The sequence below is a fragment of the Pseudorca crassidens genome, chromosome 9 (assembly GCF_039906515.1).
Source record: "Pseudorca crassidens isolate mPseCra1 chromosome 9, mPseCra1.hap1, whole genome shotgun sequence".
In the NCBI taxonomy this organism is placed as follows: Eukaryota; Metazoa; Chordata; class Mammalia; order Artiodactyla; family Delphinidae; genus Pseudorca; species Pseudorca crassidens.
This window is the reverse complement of record NC_090304.1, coordinates 89,611,374-89,629,398: the sequence shown is the minus strand read 5'-3', so window position 1 is coordinate 89,629,398 and position 18,025 is coordinate 89,611,374. Positions and strand designations below refer to the sequence as shown.

Here is an 18,025-nt window from a genome sequence, read left to right as displayed (position 1 = left end):
GTGGTTTAAGAATTGAATGGGAGGTAAGGATGAAAAAAGAGCAATTGCAGACTACTCTTTCAAGAAGTTTGACATAGGGGAATAAGAGAAGTAAGCCAGTAGCTAGAGGGCTAGCAAGTTACACAAGTGTTTGTATTTCTAGATGAGAGACATTTCAGCTTATCTGTAAATATAGATATTAGATTAACACCCTAGTTTATAAGAAGCTCTGAATTTATTTGTAGTATTTTAAATAAGTAATTCATATACACAAGAGAATTATTCCAGGGAGGGAGAAATTTATTATACTTCTGAAAAAGAATTTCCAAATATTTAGCCTACGTACATTGGCAGTTTATACTAACCCAAAGGAAGTACTGAAGAGGATAACAATAAAATAAAAACCCTATCAAGAAAACAGAAATGACTGGGTCAAAACAATGCTAGAAAAAGAAACTGAAACAAATTTTGGTACTCACATAATCTGTTTCATTCCCAGTGTAAAGATCTCATTCAAGAGGAAAAGATACCTGGAGGCTTGAGAATGCTATCTTATCTACTCTACAAAAAATATTTTACCTTTCATATTTGTGCAAATGCTTTAAATGTTTTACTTTAGATTTTGTTTATTAATGTGGTTTTAAAAATTATATATTTAACATATAAATCTGATATGGTCGGCCTTTAACTATTTGGTTTTTATAAATTATTATTTAGATATTTTAAGATTAGGCCTGGGTAAACTATAAAAGGTAAGAAAACGTGAATGCTATTAGACCAAAAGGTAAGATACAAAGTAAAATAGAAATTACTAGGCAGGGTAGATTTCCAACCTGTCAGAATTAACAAGGCAAAAAAATGTAATGAGTGGGCACAGAGCAGGTTCAAACAAACGGAATGACCTATGCACTCAAAGTTTTAATGAAAGTCCACAAAGAAATTAAACTTCTTGCCTCTAGGAAGAACTGGAAATATTCTGTGCTATTTGGAACTTTAGGGTGATTTGTAAGTGTGTTTTTTTTTAATATATATTTTGCTTTGCTTGGTGTAACTATTTTGAGCTTGTACATTTCCAAAGATATTTTATTTCAGATATTTTAGCCTCTCTGAATCAGCAGCACCTTGCACGTGGCCAAATGGTACTCAGGTGGTGGTGATGATGATGTTATGGGTCTTCACAGTCCTAGAAATAACTCAATTCTAGTATTGCTACAGAAACAACATATTACAAGAGTGAAGTACTACAAGAAAAACTCTATCCCCAAAATATCAGTAGCATAATAAATACTAAGTTTCTGATCTAATAAGCTAGGAGTCCTTACTAAGCAATAATGAGTACTTACTTGAATTAGGGGGCCAGGACTCCCGGTATTCACTACCTGCTTGAGTTCTGGGTGACTTGACCCGAACCTGGGGAGCCACACAAAAATCACGAGAGTTATAATTAATGGGAGAATTCAACCAAGAAACTTAAATCCTAAAAGTGTACTTAAAATATATACTTTTCTACCACATCTTTTTCCACAGTATATAAAATTAGACATGTTTATTCTAACAATAAAAATGTACATTTATAAAAAGCTTTTTAGTTTCCAATGTTTTCCCCATATATTTCCCATATATAATGCCAAGTTCATTCAGGGGGAAGAGGACAGAGAATAGGCAGTAAAGGGACACCTGTGGGTCAAGAACCACAGTTCCTTAGACAGTTACACAGTTGCCAAGAGCAAGAGTTACCCGTGAACTCCCTCCCTGGACTGTCATATCATGATGAACAGTCAGCTCCCCAGAGAGGAAAACCAAAGAGAAAAGCAACTGTATATCTTAGCACTGCCTTTGTCTACATTAAAATTGATAAGACCAAGCTTCTTTGGGGGAATAAGAGAAACACCACCGAAAGAGGGTTACCCTTCTGTCCTGTTTCCTCTGGGTCTCCATGGCGTGCAGGCGCTCCATGAGGCTGGAGATGCCCTGCTCCAAGCTGTCGATGGTGTGGTGCTGAGGGTCGTGGCCACTGAAGCTATTGCGCAGGCTGCGGAGGGCATCCCGAACAAGCTGCAGGTCACTGCTCTGTGGGCAAAAATGTGATGCTGCTGGCACGGCACGCTGCCATGTTATTAACCACATCCCAACTGCTGGGCTTAAGAAGATACAGGTGAGAGGTTTCCAGAAGAGATCTTTTATTTTTGAGGGAGGAGGTGTAAACTGTAGAAAATTTTCCTCCACAGATACAAGCCCACTGTTTGTCCACTAATTCTTAATTTTGGATAGCAAGTGCCTCACAACTTTACACACCCAACAGATGCAAGAATTGGGGAATGGGGATATGAAAGGCCTACTCCACTGGCGATGGCTAGGCTACTCTTCTGGTTTTGGCTGGAAGTGGCAAGTCTGTACTCAAATCCTAAGCACCTACCCCTCTGTGAGTGACTGAAGCAGCTCCTTTTCCTGCCACTGGAAGGAGAAAACCATTGCTTTGAGGGTTGTGACTGCTGCAGTGGGTCACCTATAGCGGGAAGAAGAAATGATGCTTCTATAATGGAGAATTCCAAAGTAAGATGTCCCACCTTATTTTTCCTCTTTACATTGGTCACCTCCTGACACAGTGCAGAAATTTTTTTCCCTTTTGTTCACTGCTATATCACCAATACTTGACACTCAGAAGGCACCGCTGAATGCAGAGTGAACAAAATGAAAACCTCGCCTGGAGGCCCCAACCTAGCCTCTGCCTGGCCCCTGGAGGGATCTCCTGCCTTTGCTTCAGTAATAGAAAAAAAAAAGAACAATGACTAGTATTTTTTGAGCCTAACTCTGTGCCAGGTGGATCTACCAGGACTGTGTCTAGTAACTTAATGGGTTATCTTATGTACACGTCATAATGTCAGAGAAGGCCACTGTCATTTTCCAGATGAACGTTATTTTTGAGGTTCAAAAGTGAAGCAAATGAAGGTACACAATGGTAAGAAAGTAATAAAGCTGGAATTTGAAACCAGACTTTCTTATCCCAGAACCCGCAGTTGTAAGTGCCTCGCCAAATCGCCTCCTGACAAACTGACCTGTGGTGTTGGTTCAGCCCTGAGTCGATAACAGAATCTCCCTCTCTGCCCTTGTAAACATGGGAGGTAGACCCCGAGTGGTAGGTTACCTCCTCTGCCTCTCTTTTCATACAGTGAGCCAGAAGGACGTCTTTGTGTTCCAGATCCACCTGCAAATCAGACACTCCATCAGAAAAGGACTTGTTCAGGTCAGAGGGGCAGGAAAGTCCGTGGCGGAACGTGTCCCCACCTGCTGGTAACTGGCCTCAGAGAGTTTCCGAAGTGCTTCCTCCAACTTGGCCTGGTACTGCTTCAGGAGGCGGTCCTTCTGCCCCAGTTCTTTCTGCAACAGAGACACAGCCTTCAGATGCACGGCAAAGCCAAGGACGTCCAACACTTCACCTGCTGTGATGCAGTTTCCACCTGAGGAAAGCAGAGCCTCAGAGGGAACAGCCCTTTCCTAAAGCTGCACGGGAAGACGTTATATACCATGGGAGCCTCACATGGAGCAAAGGATTCTGGGAAAGGGAAGGAGGATGGGAACTACCATTAGCAGGAGGACCACTGCATGCCATCCATGCTAGCTAGAGGTAAAGGTTAAGACTGAAGTGAAGTTTCCAGACTCCTAGTTCTGTGTTCTTGCTCCTAGCCATGCTATCTACCTTCAGGGTTAGTGGATCAAAGGAACTCAGAAAAGGATTTCCTTGCAGAAAGCAAGAATGAGAACAGAGTACTTAAGTGCTGTTTGAACAACAGCAACAACAGGCTGTTCACCAAAGGTCAGATGGAAATAATTTCCAAACTGATATACATTCTTACTTTATATTCTCCCAAGAGCCGATTCCTCTCATCTAGCTTCCTCTGCAGATCAACCTGCAAGAAGAATAAGAAAGCATTCTTTGGTGTGGAAGTATTGTCTGCCAATCCAGTAGGAAACCAGCTACTTAGTAACTGGAGTTGATGTTGGCAGTTACAGCATACAGCACAGAGAGGGCATGACTATGGTAAAAAAACACACAGCCGCTCTCCACATCTTCAGTGAGATAATCAGACTATAGAACCACAATGCAGCCTCAGTGTCTCAGTGCCCTCAAAGTTGAAGGGCTCGAGGCCAGTGTGGCAGTGGGCTTTCACCTAGGAACAGAGAGGAGTCTGATGGGGAATAGATCTAAACGGACTTTATACTGTATCCTACTTTGCTACCTGGGGCTCAGTGAAGTCCAAGTTCACTCTTTCAACTCACGTTCTGGTTGTGCAGCTCATCTTTGTCCATATTTGCCCTCAGTAGTTCTTGTTTGAGCTGAAGGACAGACGTGTCCTGCTGAGTCAGCCTCTGCTGCAAGGCATCCTGGGGAGAAAGCACACTCACTACTGTGGTCCCAACTCATCAATCGGCCAGTTATCACTAAACTGGGAGACAAAAAGGGTACAGGGTCTTGCCACAAGGAGATGAGCAGAAATTTTTCAGTTCCCTTCCAGGACACTAGAATCTAAAGGAAAATCATGTCCATTGTCCTACCAAGCTGATGGAAACCTGATTTTTTCCTCCATCCATTACTTGTCCCTACTTTCCACTGCATTGCTGACAGCATGATGGCCTAGAGGAAGAATAAGTGGTCTTTGGGATCAGACAGACCTAGTCTCAAATTACACATCTACCACTTGCTTACGTGACAGTGATCTTGGACAATGCACTCTCCCTCCTACCTCCCTGGCTTTCTTCTCTGTATCTTGGGCCTATAAATACTCAATCTAGATGAGCTCTTTTGCCCTAGAGGGCTGGGCCCTATCACTGTCTGACACTCTTTTCATATAGGAGCCCTGGAATCACTGCCACCCTGCCTTCTACAGCCCTGCTGCTGCCCTGCTTCCACTGCCTTCCAGTGCTTAGTGTGGACCAGGACTGGGGTTCTATTTCCATGTTCAGAAATGTTCTTAGACTGATGCTTCCTCTTCCCAGTGTCATAGGATCCTACAAGCTTTAGGCTGTCTTTCTCTTAGCTTGGACCATCTTGGTTTCCACCAGGCCTCAGACAAGGTGGGTTGTACATACTTATTTAAAAGGATCAGCTATGACACAATCCTCCAACCGTGGTGACTTCAAATGGAACTAATGGGCTGGAGCTGCATCACAGGGGATTTGCCCTGATTTTTCTCTCTTTACAGACTGCAGAGAAACGGTGTAGGCTCTGGAAAATGTGGGAGCCCACTCTTAAATATGCTGTCTTGCCATGACAGTACAGGGCAAGATGGTCTAAGATGCCCTTGGCACCAGTGGTGCAGAGGAATGTTTCCCAAAGTGTGCTCCATGGGATGTTAATAAGTGTTACATGGGGGAAAAAGCACTTCTGTGGTTAATAGTCTAACTTTTTTTAGGCCAAACTCTTTAGGACAGACCTTCTCTGGTCCTTTAATATGCTATTATTCGTTGTGACTCTTCAAGCCTGTAGAGCACTGCTTCTTATTTGAGCATGAAACATGCTGTTTTCTGGAGTATCTCAAAGGACTAAGGCTACAGAATATACTCTGGAAAACGATGCTGAGTTATACCCTAGTCTAGCCCATGAATGGGAGTATCGGGAAGAGGAGAGGGAAAAGCAGCAGCTTGAGAACATCTTTTTCCACTTCCAGGTATTCATTCAGCACATATACTCCTACTTGGGTGAAATAACATATAAGCAAGATAATTAGCTAGATCACTGTTTGTATTAGCAAAAGACTGGAAATAACCCAGAAGACTATCAGTAGGAACTGATTAAATGAATTATCTGATATACACATACTGGAATACTAAGGTCTTTATGTACTGAAATAGAATGATCTCTAAGATACATTGCTAAGTGAAAAAAGCAACGTATCAAACTGTATTTATAATATGTAATTATTTGGGGAAAAATCACATACATACATATTTGGTGCTAACTGATAAGTTGCCTCCAGGAAAGAGAACTAGGTGACTGGGAGGACAGGGCCGGAAGGATTATCCTTTTGTACCCTTTTAACTTCAAACCATTTGAATGTTAACTATTCAAAACCTAAGTAAATTACAATTTCTAAGAGTATACAAAATGTTAACTATACAAAACCTAAGTAAATTACAATTTCTAAGAGTATATTCTTCTTAGAACTGAAGAAAACTGACAAAAAACTGTAACTGAAGAAAACTGTAATAACTGATTATTTTTACACATAGAAACAATCAAGGTGGCAGAGGGAAGTGACAGCACCATGAGTCATAACCACCAGAAATAAGCCTCAGCAAAAGAGGTATATTCCTCCACCTGTCTCACTTCCCATCCACAGAGCCCTCTCTTTACTAGTAGCACGGAGCCTGTGAAAGGCCCCATCAGATGTACACAAGAAAAGACTATAGGACCCAGCTAGCCCCCAAGTACCCACTCTTATCCACAGACTGCTTTACTTTGTAAAGAGTTTATTTAAAGAGTTATATGTCTTTTTTTTTACCTTTATCCCCTGTAAGTTTCTGCCTTCTTGTTTATACTTCAGCAGCTCCTTCTGCAAACCAAATATAGTTAGATCAGATGGTAGCATCTGGGTTGCTTCAGAAGCATTACCTCATTCCGTCAGTAAGAACACAAAACTCAGATAACCATTCCAAGAAAAATCAACCTTCCACCGAGGCAGAAGGCAGCTCTGCCTTCTAGTAAACAGTAAAGGCTGACCCACAGAAACAAACAGGACCCGTTCCATTCTTCCCTGTGGCACCCAGGCTCAGCTGTCCAGTTGTCCAGGCTCAACTGCCCATGCTCTTTCTTGCCAAGAAATAAGATATCATACATTCCCATAGGCTCTCACTCCTACATTTAGCAATCCTCGCCAACAGGGAAACTTAATCATAAATCATAACAATCTAAATCCCTCTCACTGAAATATATGATCATATCTTAATATGGCTACCCCCAATTTCATGAAATAATTATCTTCATTTTTAATGTTCAGAAAGGATTAGAGTGCTTCTGTTCTCGAAGAGTGTATTGTTCTTTATGGACCAAACAAAAACACATTTAGCCCAATAATAAAATAGTTAACCTTCCCTTACAACAGATTATGATTGTTACTAGGACAGAGATTATAGGAGAGGAACACCCACAACTCAGACTGTACTCTCTTCTTTTCCTATTGCACCCCATCAAGAGTTTGGGATTAACATATCTAAAATGGGGATTCTTGACCTGGACTCCACAGATGGGCTCCAAAGTTACTCCAATCAAAATTCAAGTCAGTGAGTGGGTGCGTGCGCTTTCATGCAAATTTCTGGGGAGAGGGTTAATGGCTGTAGTCATATACTTATGGCCTCAAAAAAGCTAAGACCCACTGAACTAAAAGAATTTTGGAAAGTGTTCATTAAAAAACACCATACTAGGGGTCTTCCCTAGTGGCACAGTGGTTAAGAATCCGCCTGCCAATGCAGGGGAAACAGGTTCGAGCTGTGATCCGGGAAGGTCCCACATTCCACGGAGCAACTAAGCCCGTGTGCCTCAACTACTGAGCCTGCGCTCTAGAGCCCGCAAGGCACAACTACTGAGCCCACACTCCACAACTACTGAAGCCCGCACGCCTAGAGCCCGTGCTCCTCAACAAGAGAAGCCACCGCAATGAGAAGCCCACGCACCGCAACGAAGAGTAGCCCCCGCTCGCCACAACTAGAGAAAAGCCGACGCGCAGCAATGAAGAACCAACACAGCCAAAAATTTATAATTAATTAATTAATTAATTTAAAAAAGTTCTAATCGCAAGAAAAAAATCTGTAACTATGTATGGTAACAGATGTTAACTAGGCTTATTGTGATTATTTCACAATATATACATATGCTGTATACCTGAAACTAATATAATGTTATGTCAATTATTTAAAAAACGACCATATTGATATTAGATCCACTGTTTATTTTAATTAAAAAGATAAACAATATGAAACATTTCAAATATACAGAAAGGTATAAGCAATAATGACATAGATACCTATTACTAACCACTGAGATTAAAAAGGTATCACCTTTTTGCTATATTTAGGACATATCTCTCTCTCTCAATTAAAGACATAATACAGATACAGCCAAAGTCTTGAGTCTGAATCCTTCCCTGCTCCCCATTACTGTCCTGAAGTTGGTGTGTAATAGTCCCGTAAATTTTTTTTAAAGGGCAAAATGTACATTTCCTGACATACCTTTAGGTCCTGATTCTCCTCCATACTCTGATCCAGACGACTTTGGATTATAATCTGAATGTAAGGCAAAAAGAGATGGTTATGTACCTATGCTGTAAAATTCAGAGGGCATTCATTCAACAACTATTTATTGAGCAGTTACTAGATGCTAGCCCTGTACAGTGGCTGCAAAGAACAGGAAACAGTCCCTGCCCTCCAGTGATGCATATGGCAGGGGTGGTGCGAGTAGATGAATGTGGATAAAGTTTAGAATGAATATGTGTGTGTTGTGTGCAGGGGCTGGGCAAGTGGAAAGAGAAATGACAAGAGATGGGGCTCGAGAGGAAAACGGAGCAGGATGATGAAGGGCAATGGGGAACTGATGAAAAGTTTTAGGCAAAGGGATGACAAAATAAAATCTGCTTTGAAGTCAAATTATTCTTGCTGTCTTATGGAAAATGAATTAGAGGAGGACAGGACAGGAATCAGGAAAAACAGTTAGAAGGCCACCAGAATACTGGATGGAGGCCTGAAATTAAAGTAGTAGCTGTGAGGATGGAGAAAACTGGATGAAGATATTTAAAAAGTATACTGAAAAACTTGGTGGCTAACTGGATATAGAGGGAAGGGCCGCAAAGGATTCTAGGACGAGATTCAGATTTGTTTGGCGTATTTGGGTAGATGGATAGCGATAAAGAACAGAAACCTAAAAGACAAGTAGTTTAGGGGATGGGGAGAGAAGGAAGAGAAAGGTATTTAATTTAGGACTCATTGAAATTGAGATGCTTATGGGGCACACAGTGGAGATAATCAACAGGCAGGTGCATGTTACATTTATAAATGTAGAACTCCATGGAGAGAGCTAGGCTAGAAATAAATATTTGAGAGGCAACATATGAGACAGGTGGGAAGCAAGTGAAGCCATGGCAGCAGGTATTACCTAGGTGAATGGACAAGATAGAAGAGGGCCCAGAGTGGAACCCTGAGGAGCAGCAACATTTAAGGCACAGGCAGAAAAAGAGAAGCTTCAAAGGGGATGTGAACTAAGAATGCCACCAGCCAAGTCAATAAAGACAGCCATCAAGCCACCGCAGGACAACGGCCTGGGCGGTGAGCCCTGAGAGAATTCAGGGTGGACACAAAGAATGCCCGCCTCTAGCAGTCAACTGCTGCAACCACCTCTGAGGAGACTCAGGATGAGAAAGCACAGGATCCTGGCCCCAGATAGCTGAGGTGCACTTCAAAGGAACGACTTCAGTGAGCCCAGACTCTTGCATCTTCCCATACATAGAAAAGCACGAAATTCCTTGAAATACCTGGTTTTCTTTTATTAAGAGTAATCTTTTGATGTTCTGACTACCTGTTTTTGTTGCAAAAACTCCTATATATCCTGGCTTCCCCCCTTCCTTTTCGGAGCAGTCTCTCAGAGTTATCTGAGATGCTGTGTCCTGGGCTTAAGTCCTCAGTTTTGTCCTTAAGTCATCACCGAATGACACATAAGCCTTGACTTTTAGGTTGTGCATTTTTTATCAGTCGACAGGGACCTGAATGTAGACTCCACAAGGAGAGGGCCTGAGGTCTGATCTGTCCTTCAGGTGTCTCTGGCTCTTTGAAACAGTGTCTGGGACATAGTCAGCACACAATAAATATTTGTGGGAGAAAGGAAGTAGTAGTCAAACATATATGAGGAAAACCAGAATGGTGGAAGTCAGGGAAGGGAGCATTTTAAGAGGGCACAGATGAGTGTCCAATGCTAAAAATAAATCAAACACTCAAAGCAGATTATTCAGTGTCCAGTCACAAAAGAAGGAGCTCACCAATTGTTCCTCGGGATTGACTCCTGGTTCACAGAGGGCCAAGGGCCTCTCCTGTTCATCTTCGGGTAAGGATCCACTGAGCAGTAAGGCCTGGACAACCACAAAGGCAGAAAGAAACTTAACTCCCATCAGATGATGGAGTCTAGAGTTGGCCTTGGTAAGCTCATCCCAAAATGAAACTACAACTGGGCTTCCTCTAGAAATCTCCCTGGTAACTGTGGACCCTTAGATACCTCCAACTGCTCATCCTGAATCTGTCTGGAGTGCTTTTGTCCGGCCGGTGCTCCAGGCCTCTTTCACCTCTCTGGATACACCTGAATCCTCTGCTCCAAGGCTCCTTGGCCCCAGAAAAAAATTCTAAAAATAAACTTTCCTTCAAAAGTGACATTTCAAACCAGAGCTGTTTAAACTGAATTTTACCAGCTGGAAAGTGAACTAGAAACAGTGTAGAATTATCCTGGCATAGAAAAGTTTATTATAAGGAATTATTTGGAATACATTTAGAGCTTGGACTTGGGTTTGTTTGATTCTTGTTTCATTTAAAAATTCTTCATTTTTGCTCCCTAGGGCAACCTGGATAGAATAAGAAGGAAAACGTATTTGCGGAAAGGTGTCCGTATTTATTTCAAGGCTTCACACCAGGCTTTGTTTTCATTAGAATATTGGCGGTGGGGTGTCGGGTGATGCAGATTTACCCTGAGGCTAAGGAAGCTCAAACCTCAGGGCGCCTTCCCAGTCCTGCCCCTCCCAGGGTCCTATAGCTAACATTGCAGTCATAATCTGTAATCTTAATTCTTAAAGAAGCCCCCCCGCAAATGGTATGCTTTAGGACCCCCAAAACTTGGATCTACCCCTGCAGGTAGGTACAAGACCTACGGGCTCAGTGAAAGATTTAAAAATCTAGCACCATTTTGTATCAAGATTTTTTTCTCAATCCAATCCAAAGAGAAGAGATACAGAGGTTAAACCTTGTTTCAATAAATATAACATAAATTACATCATAAATGTTGGTATATAAAATCATTTTAAGATCCAGCCACTACCAAGTCTACCAAGTACTAATTAATAATACAGTTTTAGCCAAGCAAATGAATTTGGTTATCCCATGGAGTTGTGGCAGGGACCTGGGGAGAACGACACTACAGAAATACGGACTCTAGGGTCAAAGTGTTCACCCAGCTCTAATAACGTACACTAAAAAGTCAGAAATCCTGGACGTGGCTCAGTATGCAACTTGTTCATCACTGAAAGAGTTAAGAAGCCCAGTGGATGCTGTGAGCCCCATTGTATTCTGTAATGGAACTGAATTCTCATTGTGATCCTGCGGCTGTGAATTAAAACTCCTCTGTTTGCAGGGAATATTAGGATGCTGACTTTCTGCCTGTTGATTCTCTTCTTTTTCTGTCTAATCCGCTATGGGATTTCTCCCAGATTGAAAAATGCAAACCAAACTGAAAACCAAATTGATGGATATCTATGTTCATACAATGAAATTATCCTGGGAAAAACCTGGTTGAGTACAATCCCAAAAGTCTCCATGCTTTAATCCTTCCTATTAAAGGACAGCACAAAAAAACCATTCCATTAACTAAACCATTCCTTATTGGAGGGACAGAGAAGGGAACTAAAAGGCAGACATTTAAAAATACAGAGCAAATGAGGGAAGAGCAACAACCTCCTTGGGAATGTTTAGGCAGTAAACGTTCCTCCAACCCCTCTCGGTTCCTGGGGCATACATTATGCAAATTATGTTACCACTGCACGAATCTCCCTTTTTCTTTAGGAACGCTTTGTGTCCCCACCCTGTTGCTGGCTGGCTGGGAGTACGCCCTCCACCGCCTGCAGGCTGCCAGAGCCACTCACATAATGTGGGCTTTGTTTACGTGTCCATAAATATTTGACAATTCAGAAGCAGTGCAGTTCCCAGCACAAACAGAAAGGAATATTCCTAGGCAATTTCAGGGTCATCAGAACACTATAAGGGCTCCCCCAAACACGGACAGACACACAAAGACGGAGGATTGAGGGGGGTCATTCAGGGTAGGAACTAAGTCAAGTGGGTCAGTTGGCCTCTGGGGGAGATTTGCTGGCACAGAAGGTATAGGAAAAACTGAAGGGCTTTGTTGCTCTTCTACCTGATCATTATGCCTTGGCGACCACTTACAAATGCACTATGAGTGAGCTAAATCCCTTAGCTAGACCAGGCAGAGACCTGCAGCATTACTGGCATTTACAGCCTTCCTGATGGTGAATTCCTAGGAGAAAATCCTGACTCTTCACAATGCCATTCTTCGGTGAAAGCTGCCATTGCAGGTCTGTGGCTGCAGACAGGGGAGAAACCCACCCACAAAGCAGAGAGCCAGAGTAGATGTTTGGTAATGGTGGATATGGCTCCCATGCTTGCAGAACTCCTAACAGCTGTGCTGTCAGCAAGAGTCCGTGAGGCCCATTTAAGCATACTCACTTGTAAGGGATTTTCTGCTCTTCCTGCACTATTCCCTCTATGTAAACTCCCCAATTCTGACCTCATACATAACTGAGTCAGTTTACTTTCAGCTGATCCTAGTGACTTAAAAATAATAAACAATCGGTGTGGGAATTCCCTGGTGGTCCAGCGGTTAGGATTTGGCGCTTTCACTGCCATGGCCGGGGTTCAATTCCTGGTCGGGGAACTAAGATCCCACAAGCCATGCAGCCCCGCCAAGAAAAAAAAAAGGAAAAAATTGGTGCACCAAAGACAAACTACGAGGGAAAGAGCTACCTGTAATCCTGATATCATTTTCTTGGCTTCCTCCATTTCTTTTTCCAAATGTTCTTGTTGTTCCAACAGCTGTTCTTCCCATGAAGTCTCCAGATAGGGCCGGGGGCTGCCTGGTCTCCAGTCCCGGGACAATGGAGAGTCTGTCTCCTCTACAAGAGGAAAGGAGGGAGTACAGTTCATGTTGAAGAAAACTGAGCTGCAGGCAGAAAGCAGTTACAGACCTGCGTGTTCACGGGGCCAGGTCACCTGCCTGCTGAACCTTCTCTCACGGCACAGACTGGACTCTCCACCAGGTGGGGTTGTGAGACAGAAGGAACTGGCCATTGACTGACTCCAGGCTCACGGGAGTGACGCTTATTCTGTTGGGGAGATCCACCCTCTTTCAAACCTTCAGGAAGCAATAAGGCTCCCTGGGAATCTTGGTATGGGACAGATTTTACTCTTAATTCTCTAGAATTGGCATTCCTAGAGCTTGATCCTGCCAGCTACAAAGGGGGAAGCTGTCAGAGGCAATGAAAACAAAATTCCTGTTGGTTGCTCTGGAGCTTCAGAGGGAAGACCTCAACTCAAATTCCTTTGACCGTTCTGTTATGACTGAACCCCTTTCACGTATAACATTGTGTGAGTCACAAAGGAAACAAACCATACTTGTACAAAGTGTTTCATCTCTCTCTCTGGTTTTATTTCCCTATCTTTACAGTCTCTTTGCTCTGATTTCATTCATAAGAATGAATATGATAAGTATAATCCCTCTGGGTTGTTGTGCGACTAAACGAGGTAACTTATGTGCAGGGCCCGTGGTAGCTGGTTCAGAGCCAGCACTCTGTAAAGGCCTCCCTCTCCCTCCCCAGGGTGCCAGGAATTTCTGACTCAGGAACAAGACTGACTTTTTAGTACTAACACCAGGGCTAGATGGGAAATGGAATAAGGAAGAATTTAATTCCAGTTTTCCTTCAGAGGGCTTCAGTTTCATTATACTCCTTACAGGCAAATAAAACTCTAAGTCTTGTGCTTTGCTTCTTCCATGCTTTCCTCTCTGTTTAATGTAAGAAAAAGATCGACTGAGACAGAGGAAGAAGTCTACACAAAGGGAACTCTGTGGTCCTTTCTTTAGCCTTTATACCAAACATGATGCAGACCTGCTCTGTGCTGTATGTTCTCACAGATGCCTCACCTCCTACTATATATTCCTGGCCCCAATTTAAGTTAGAGAAGCACTGAAGTTATTTGCATAACTCAGAAATAATAAAAACTGTTAACTTGAGTAGGCTTCTGCCTGTTTCAAAGTCATCTCCTAACTCATAGGCAGCCAGCTAATGAACAGCCTGTCTACACGGCTGCAGGATATTTGACAGCTAGGACATCAGAAGTGACAATCTATGAGAGGATACAACATTCACTGGCTACAAAGCATTAGAGCTCTCTAGAGTGGACCCTGCATGCACAGAATATGGAGGGAGAAGGCCAAGGAGACAGTCAGGACCCCCAGACTCTTGAAGCTGTTCCTTGAGCCAACCCAGGCAGGCTGAGAAATAGTACCTGTTTTGTTCTCTATTCCTTCAGAGGGAATAATCACGAAATCTGCCTTCTCCTCCAACTGGGTTATAATAGAGTCGCTCTTTGCACTGTGGATAGGACTGGGGGAAGTCAGGCTGTGACCAAAGGAAAAGAAAGAGAAACAATTACTGCGAACCGTTGTTTAGAAGCCAGCTTTCCTAATTTATCCCAGAAACGTGTTCTTATTCATCTAACTCCTACTGCCTGACACAGTGCCTGGCCCACAGCAAGAACAAATGTTTGTTGAATGAATGATGAGCTTGTTAAATGAATGAAATGAATATTGAATGAATGAATGACCCAGTCCCAGGAAGTCTTTTCCACAACAAGGCTGCCTTTAAGCCTAGCTCACTGAGAAGAGATTTACCAGAAGGATGGATAATCTAGCATTTTAAAGAACTCTAATTTTGTTTGGTTTGGCTTTTTGTTTTTGTTTTTTACTTAACCACCACCTCCTCCACCATCATCCCTGGGCCCAAGTTCAGGGGCTGATGTAGTATGTGTTTTAGTAGCTTTGGGAGCTGGAAGGAAAATCTATTTCCAATACGTTGATCTTTCACTGACACATGCAATACCAGCAGAGTAATCACGGCAGATCAGCTCTGGGCTGATCCCAAAGTAGGGGATGGTGTGGAGGGTGCCTCAGAGGGGAGAAACTGCTGGAGTGCGGACAGTGCCAGGCTGGGCAAAGGAGCAGTGACATATCAACAAAGCTAGGACATGATACAGAAAAGGATGATACGTCAAAAGGGGAAAAGACCTGCTAGGGGATGGTAAAGGTTTACTTGATTTACTGCCATCAAGGAGTTATTCATATCTCTGCCACACTATTTTCAAATTGTCATCAGAAACCTTGCAACAATTCTTAAATTCTAGTATAACTACTAGCCTTGGAAGGAACTGTTTGCATTTTTAGGGAAGCAGAATTTTAAATCCCCAGAAGCAAATCTACAGGACACGATGGGAATGTGGCTGATGCTTCCATCTGAAGAGCCATCTTTCTTTGCACCACACCTTGAGAACATCAGCACTGAAACAATCTCAGGGGTTGTGGGGTCTGCAGACCCAGCCCCCTCTCAGGAATTCTTTCCAAATCCATCACCCAGACAACAGTGAAAGTGTCTTGGATTCATTGACCCACTTAATGTGCCCCTGAAGTCTCCCAGGCTAATCCTCCCAGCCACGATCAGGAGTTAACATTTCATCTTCCTAGAAACCACTAAAAATAAGAGCCAAGCACACTGGAGTTAGCAAGAAATTTCAAAAATCTCTGAAGCAGCCTGAGGACTAGTGTCTCAACCTCCTCGTTGTCCAGAGTTTTGGGCTTTGGTGGGAATGACCTCAACCAGTAACACACCCTCATCCTTATTAGAACCACAGAAAAAAAATTAGTTTTTTGCTTCTTCAAATTAAAAAAAGTCACTTAATCATATCTATAGATCTACAACCCAAACAGGCAAGATGGGTGGAGAGAGGCAAGAAGTGGTATTCAGAAAAGGTAATTGCTTTACAGAACTCTCTTATCCATCTTTCACCACTTAGGCAATCTGACTTCCAGGCCAACATGCATTAGCTGCTGGAAAAGCATTAGTCTAAGGGTACTATGTCATTCATAAGAAGAACAGATTTATGACACTTCAGGCCTCAGCATCCACCTTCTTATAGAAATGGGGGTCCAAGTGCAGAAAGAGGTCTGCACCAGCTGCTCCTCTTTGAGAGATGATAAGACAACACTTTCTCAGCTGACAAGGTGTTATGGCTGACATGTTCCCTTGCCTGCATTTAGCTGGACCACTAAATGTGGGTATGTGTGAGACGAAGGGGGGCGGGGGCGGGGTGGTGTGAACCTAGGATGCAGGCGGAAAAATGCTTTCCTAAAAGCAGAGACGCATGCTCAGCTCCACTGGCTCCCTCCTAAGTGAGCTGTCTCCCATATAAGGGCAGAAAGAGGCGGATGTCTGCATATCCAACCCCACTGGGGGAGTGGCAGAGCAGCCAAAGGAAAACAACATTTCTCTTTCTTGAATTGGGGCTGCCAGTGTGTGAGGCCACGGAGAGGTAAAACCATGAAACTAACTGGCCAAGTCAAAAGGTAAAGGATCTGAGGAAGAAAAATCCTGAGGCACGTGTCAGAGCAGGCATCTTGCCGCCTCCCCGAGACGAACCTCACGGATGAGGATGGTACACTAAATCCTCTGCCTCAAGTCAGACAAAAGTATTTTAATGCTAATTAATTATATGATGTAGGCTCTCCCTGATTAGCTTTAAAACCCTATTTTATAAACAAGTAATTTCCTACTTGCCATCATAATCCTGTCAAGGAACAAGTGATTACAATATTAATTCCCACAGGTCTAACATCTCTCCAATCTTATCAGACAAACAATCTCCCAGAAAAGCTACCTTCAAATTAGAGTCAAATCAATTTTTTTTAAAAAAACGGGTGCTGGGCAATATGAGTTCTGTTCCGTCCTGAAGTGCTTCCTTCTGTAGAGACCAGACAGGGTCAAGGTCCACTCCTTCCCCTATGCTGGTTGCAGCTTCCTAAATCCACTGTATTTTACAGTGATAATCCCAGGCCAGCAGCCTGTTCTCCCCAATATAGCGCCCCCACCGATCCCCGCCTGTCTCTGGCTAACAGCATCCTCCAGTCCTGGCCCTGCTGCCACCCATGCCCCCCACCTCCAAAGCCAAAGTGGCTTCACCTCACCATTTGACTTGCGTCCCTCCCATGGTCCCCCTCGTGGCTCCGGCTTCAGCAAGTCGGCTTCCCGGGGTGAAGTGGGAGGCTGAAAGTCACAGCGCTCTCCAATTCGGGCATGTCTCCCCGCGCTGAGGCCCGAAGAACGACTCCGCGGGCAGGCCAACTACCAGAGCCGCTCGCCCCGGTCCCGAGAGGGAGGAGGGAGGACAGAGAAGCAGGCGTCTCGGCCCCAGGGACGGGGATGCTCCCGGTTCTGAGGCGCGCTGTCCCAGCAGCTCAGACACTGCAGCAGCCCAGCCTCGGCGGAAGCCGCCTCCCCTCGCAGGCTGCGGGTCCCCGGCAGCGGCATCGTGGTCTCCGCGGCCGCGCGGCTCCTGGCGTGCCCCCGGGCGCAGGCATTTCAACCCATCTCCAACCCACCGGAGAAAGGCTGCCCGCAGCTCCGGCTGCGCGGTCGAGTCCCGGTCGGGCGGCAGGCGGCGATCCCAGCTCCGCACCGCCTCCCCGGTCCCACCCTCCCGACGCCCTCCCCCGCTTCCCAGGCTGTCACTTGCGGGCAGGCAGCGCCGGGCTCGGACCCAGGCTGGCGCTCGGCCGGCCGACTGAGCTCGAGGCAGAGTGGGGCGGGGCTGCGGGGCCCAGCGGGAGCCCCTGGCGAGGCACCGGAGAGGCCGCCGGTCGGCAGAGGGAGGGGTCTGTGGTCCCGGTCTGGAGAAGCCCAGAACTGATAGCGGTGCCTTCTCCTCTCTGAACCCTGCCTTCGTGGGCACGGAGGTCGGGGTGGGTCTAACGCGGCTCCTTGTGGGAGGGGGCTCCCCCGGAAACCCGCCGAACGCCTGTCTCCCGCACCCTCCCCTCGGGGGTTTCATGTGTTCTTTTTTCCCAGCTAAGGATCGTTTTGCTTGGATATGGTGAGAGGCTGGCCCGAGGTCTACAGGTCTACGAAGCAACAGGCGGGCAGTCGGGCAGGGCTTTGCCAGGATGTCTCTCAAGGAGCAGGGGGAG

At 44.6% G+C, this 18,025-nt stretch overlaps 1 protein-coding gene across 9 annotated transcripts in view; it reads right to left on the bottom strand.

Moving 5' to 3' along the window:
* DIXDC1 (DIX domain containing 1) overlaps nucleotides 1–18,025 on the bottom strand; it is a 74,101-nt gene that overhangs the window by 15,513 nt on the left and 40,563 nt on the right. For 6 of the 9 annotated variants that reach the window (XM_067750999.1, XM_067750998.1, XM_067751004.1 and 3 more), the window contains 12 exons: nucleotides 14,299–14,411; nucleotides 12,760–12,908; nucleotides 9,999–10,088; nucleotides 8,203–8,256; nucleotides 6,480–6,530; nucleotides 4,258–4,362; nucleotides 3,834–3,887; nucleotides 3,265–3,357; nucleotides 3,125–3,184; nucleotides 2,396–2,485; nucleotides 1,888–2,049; nucleotides 1,323–1,389 (listed from right to left, as the gene is read on the bottom strand). In XM_067750999.1, the coding sequence (XP_067607100.1) occupies nucleotides 1,323–1,389; nucleotides 1,888–2,049; nucleotides 2,396–2,485; nucleotides 3,125–3,184; nucleotides 3,265–3,357; nucleotides 3,834–3,887; nucleotides 4,258–4,362; nucleotides 6,480–6,530; nucleotides 8,203–8,256; nucleotides 9,999–10,088; nucleotides 12,760–12,908; nucleotides 14,299–14,411 (1,088 nt within the window). Of the gene's footprint in view, nucleotides 1–1,322; nucleotides 1,390–1,887; nucleotides 2,050–2,395; nucleotides 2,486–3,124; nucleotides 3,185–3,264; nucleotides 3,358–3,833; nucleotides 3,888–4,257; nucleotides 4,363–6,479; nucleotides 6,531–8,202; nucleotides 8,257–9,998; nucleotides 10,089–12,759; nucleotides 12,909–14,298; nucleotides 14,412–17,026; nucleotides 17,527–18,025 lie in introns of those variants that run through there. The other 3 variants (XM_067751006.1, XM_067751002.1, XM_067751003.1) reach the window with 3 other exon arrangements.